This window comes from Carettochelys insculpta, chromosome 32 (genome assembly GCF_033958435.1).
Source record: "Carettochelys insculpta isolate YL-2023 chromosome 32, ASM3395843v1, whole genome shotgun sequence".
In the NCBI taxonomy this organism is placed as follows: domain Eukaryota; kingdom Metazoa; phylum Chordata; order Testudines; family Carettochelyidae; genus Carettochelys; species Carettochelys insculpta.
In genome coordinates, this window is record NC_134168.1 from 5560273 (window position 1) to 5564787 (window position 4515).

Here is a 4515-nt window from a genome sequence, read left to right on the forward strand (position 1 = left end):
CCCAAGTTTTTCACATTTGGATATAATTTTGGCTGGAGTGGCTCATTTCAGAGCAGTTTTTGCCCAATTTAGGGATGTTTTCACTGTTACCGTTCTTTTTGGTTTTGCAATGGAGAGCGTACCTTTTAGCTGGAAAGTCAAACGTGATCTACGGAGCAGGCGTAATCATAGAAAGCACAGGAGAGGTCATGAAATCATCTGTGTTGCAACTGAGGTTTAGGAGAATTTAGGCATTTGAAGCAGAAGTACAGGAGAAAGAGTTGGGTGAGAAAGGAGGAATTTTGGCAGGTTAGGGAAAGATGGAAAGGCCCAAAGCACACCCAAGAAGCTCATACCCACATCAGAAATCAGAGCACAGAGCTGGCTTTCTTCGTCCTCATAGCCGCTTAGGGGACTGGAGGCAGTGGGATGTGTTCAGGCGGGTGGTTTTCTTTAGTGAATTCCACATCCCTGCAGAACAAGACGGGCTCCTGGCCCATGCCGAGGCGGTACTGCCAGATGTAGAGGTTCTTTTTTGGCTCCAGGGTGACACTGAGCGACTCCTCTTTTTCTTGGGCTTCGTTCCAGTCCTCCTGCTCCGTGAGGACGCTTTTCCCTCCGTATTGGGCCTTGAAGGAGAACTGGAGCTGGGTGATGAGCCTGGTGAGTTCTCCGGCCCCGATGGACATCTCCGGCGAGATGTTCCAGTTGTGCTCGATGGTGGACATCCGGTGCTTGGCGTAGCCCACCTTGTGGGTGACTTTGCCCGTCCAGGTGATACTTGAATCAGAGCTGTTGTACAGGGTTTTAATGCACTCCCAGCCGGCAACTGAATCTCCCTGGGTGAAAATCAGGCCCCCGGGAAGGAAGTTAAGAACATCGGGGTGCATGGAGTAGTAGCCTACTTGTTCATAGTTCGGTTCTAAGTAGTGATACATCTGTGGCCCCCACTTCTCATCCACCTTGATCAGGACGACATCAAGACCGTGGCTGAAGAAGTACAGCCCCGTCTTCCATTGTGGAGGCAGGGTTAACACTTCATAGTGAGGTTGGGTCAGGTTACTCACCTTGTGAACCTTCTCCTGCTCGAGGAAGATGATGTAGAATGCAGAAAAACAGCGCAAATATTCGTCCCCATTGCAGTGGTTGGGATGAAGGTCGTGGACCTGAGCCCCAGCGTCTGTGCTCAAATCCTTCACCACCCGATAGGAGTTGCCCTTGATGATGTAGATGTTTGGGGGGTCATGAATGTCACCGAGGTAGTGGTCCCCTCCCTGACATGCTGGGTGCAATCTCTCGATCTTGATATTTTTTCCCTTATTTAGATCATCTGTTCGCAGGTAGCAGCCCAGGTCGGAGCGGACAATGAAGTATCCTTTGCTAATGAAGAAAATGTCAGTTCCGGGGGCATCTTTGTGAGGGACCAACGATCCACTGGCAGGAGTCCAGTCCTGGGGTGAGGATAGAAGATGGGGGAAGGGAGGGGAGGAGGTGAATAAAAGATCCAGGGACCTGCTGTGGCTCAGACCAGCCTGGATTCAGGGAGATGCCCAAGTGGGGATGGTGCTGTTTGTATCAGTGGGTGACCTCTCTCGTGACACCTTGAATGATCATTATAAAGGAACCATGGCTCCCCTCCACTCACTCTCCTGGGGCTATGACCCACTGAACCGCCAGCTGGGGTGAGGCCCCACTATCTTCCATGCACCTACAACCCATACAATCAAGTTGGTTTATGCCCCCAATGAATCTCATGGACCTGCAGCCCATTCATACCAGTTGATCTAATCTTAAATGACCCTGTAGCTCTCTGACACCTCCAGTTCAAACTGGAGCAGGCAATGGGGGCCAGAGTGGGGCAGCCCAGCAAGGTGCTCCCAGTGACGTCTCTGAGCTGTGCCCTGCCATCCTGACCCGAGGAGTGGGATTGTTCAGAGAGAGGGAGGAGAAGAGATACCAGAAACCTGCCCTGATATGACCTCACTCACCGCTCTGATGCTCCTGGTCTCTTCCATGTCTCCTCTTTCTTTCCCTGAGCAGGAGGTGCTGTCCTGGTTGGAGAGAGAGCCAGGGACACGGAAAGAACCTGGGGTTAAGGGAAGACTCCATGAATATGGGTCACAACTAAAACAAAGCTGCCCAGAACCGCCCTGCTACACAAGCAAATTCCATGGGCCCGTCTGTTGAGCCCCTGCCAGGCCAACCCTGACCCCTCAGTTCTCCCAGTGCTCGTCACTCCCAGCCCACAGCTCCCCGTCAGCCCAGGGCTGTTCACCCCTCAGCTCTGCTGGCGCCTTTCATTCTTGACCCACAGCGCTGGGTGCCCACTGGTGGCCGTCACTTTCGACCCTCAGCACCCTGGGAGGTCAGATTGGGGTTCCCACTAGCTCTACTGGTGCCCCTCAATCCTGATCTATGTGCTGTCTCCCTAGGAAGAGTTTTAAATTTTGCCCTCACGATCAAGGGCAGGTGTTTCACCCTGGCCTTTGTAATCAAATGTACCTTCGATTTCTTTCAACTTATGTGCATGTTTGGCTTCTCTTATTTGCTTATTTCCTGGCAATCAGTAACTTTCATTGTTAAATAGGTTCCTGCTCTGTCTCTCTCTCTCCCACACTTTGCCCTTTTTCTCTCTGCCTCTCACTAACCTGTTTTCTTCTGCAGCAATTTCTTTATCTTGCAGCTGAATTGAAGGGCACAGGAAGGTCACAGCTTGGCTCTCCTTTGCACCCCAGCCTACCAAGGCACAAAAGGGGCCGGCTCTGATGTGCTCTATAAATGGGGATGTGCCTTCATCTGATTCCAGGATGAGAAGAACCCAGCCCTGGGGAACCTAGCTTGTGCAGGACAGCTCCGTTGGGCTGGAGCAGACGGAGGGTAAGCGGGGGTCTGTCTGAGAAGACACGTGACCCATTCAGAACATTTAGACAATTACTGTTAATCCCTCTTCAAAAGCATAACCCTAATAATGAAGACGAGCCCAAAGAAAGGGGCCAATTCCATAACACACCTGATCATTTATCGACCAAGCTTAACAACATGTGCACCACCTCCCGTGTTTCTGGACTTTGGGTTGTTATATTCCCTGATATCATCCTCAAGGTATCTTGGGGCAAACATTCCTCTTTCCCACATCTGAGTAGCCCCCTTCCCTGGTGCCTAACACCCGTTGCTTCTTAACACTGCCTGCCCCACTGGGGCATTCCACCTGCCTGAAGAAAATATGTGCAGTCGGGTCCCTGAAGCTTGGATAGTCAAGTGGCGAGATGGTTGAGTTGGTGGGGCAAGGAAGGAGAAGACCATCCCCACTTTCTCCCCTCTTTTTCCAGGCCCAGGGGCTCTGGACTGCTCTTTACTCAAGTCCTTAAACTTCCAAACTGTCAGTGTGGTTAAACATTGGCATAAATTTCCTGGGAAGGTGGTGGAATCTCCATCACTAGAGAGATGTAAGAGGAGGTCCGATAAATCTCTAACAGGGATTATTTAGCTGGAGCTTGGTCCTTCCAGGAGGAAAGGAAACTCGACTAGATGACTTCTCCAGATCCCTTCCAGTTCAAGTGTTCTGGGGTTCCCCAGCAAGTTGCCTTCCTGTCCTGCCAAGGGAAAGGGATCAGACTTACTGGCTCCTGCAGCTGCTGGGCTGGCCAGCGGCAATTCAGTTCCTCAGACTTCCAAACCACACACCTGTCTTCTCACTAGTCAGCTCTGAACTGACCCAGGCTCCTTCCTCTTCTTTGTCACCACAGCCTGTCCTTGGCTGCTGGGAATGCGGGGCGGGGTTAGCCAGCCCCGAGGGTTTCTTTAACACCTGCAGTGCTGGGCTGTCTTTTATATGCTCCCTCACAATGTGCTTATGGGAAGAAAATGTCATAAGCCAGGGAGATTTATGGGCAAGATGGGTGCGTAACCTACCCTTGCAAAGGCTGTGATTGACAGGATGCGATTATCCCAGGGGTACGCAGGTGTCACTTTTGGAGATGACTTTAGGAGAATTGCTCAGAGTATCAGTAATTTTGGGCCCCACCCACTGCTGGCCCTTTCTGGTGCATCCCCATCCTTCCTATGACAGAGGCCACCGTGCTGATGGCCCATCAGAAAGAGACGATGAACTTGAACTTCCTGGGAACGGGGGGTCTACCCCTGGAGAACGGCAGCAGGAAGGTGACCATGTCACCTGATGCTGGGGCAGCTATCTTGGATTCTGTACTTTCCCTTGTGACTCTGGGAAGGGGTCAGAAGATGAAACCAAGGACTTCAGCTTTCCACCAATCCTCAAGCAAGGTGGTGTGGCCTTCCCCCATCCCGCAAGCAGAGGAATCCTCCCAGAAGCCTTGTTGGGTCGAGACAGGGCCCCCTTGCTCTGCCCCCTGGATGTTAACACACGAGGTAGGAAGTGCTTGAGATGGGGCATGGAGCTTGTTATAACAGCCCATGCCACACCTGCAGCCTGGCCAGACCACTTGGCCAGCCATCCTGACCTGACTCCCAAGGAGCACCTGGACCTGCTGCTGGTGAACTACCCCGAAGGCCCTAAGC

The 4515-nt window shown here is 52.1% G+C and overlaps 1 protein-coding gene across 1 annotated transcript; it reads right to left on the minus strand.

The window, feature by feature from the left end:
* Positions 1-68: 68 nt before the first annotated feature.
* Positions 69-3653, minus strand: LOC142004788 (uncharacterized). Its single transcript, XM_074982479.1, has 3 exons — positions 3600-3653; positions 1968-2030; positions 69-1430 (listed from the first exon to the last, which is right to left on the minus strand). The coding sequence occupies exons 2-3, from the start codon at positions 1992-1994 to the stop codon at positions 387-389; spliced, it is 1071 nt and encodes a 356-aa protein (XP_074838580.1). The 5' UTR covers positions 1995-2030; positions 3600-3653; the 3' UTR covers positions 69-386.
* Between the last annotated feature and the right edge of the window lie 862 nt (positions 3654-4515).

Bases quoted from the DNA above. Each gene is read 5' to 3' on its own strand.
- LOC142004788 (XM_074982479.1), bottom strand. From the start codon at position 1,994: ATGGAAGAGACCAGGAGCATCAGAGCG. The intron at 1,431-1,967 runs GTGAGTGAGGTC...TCCTCACCCCAG, and splicing joins AGACCAGGAGCATCAGAGCG to GACTGGACTCCTGCCAGTGG.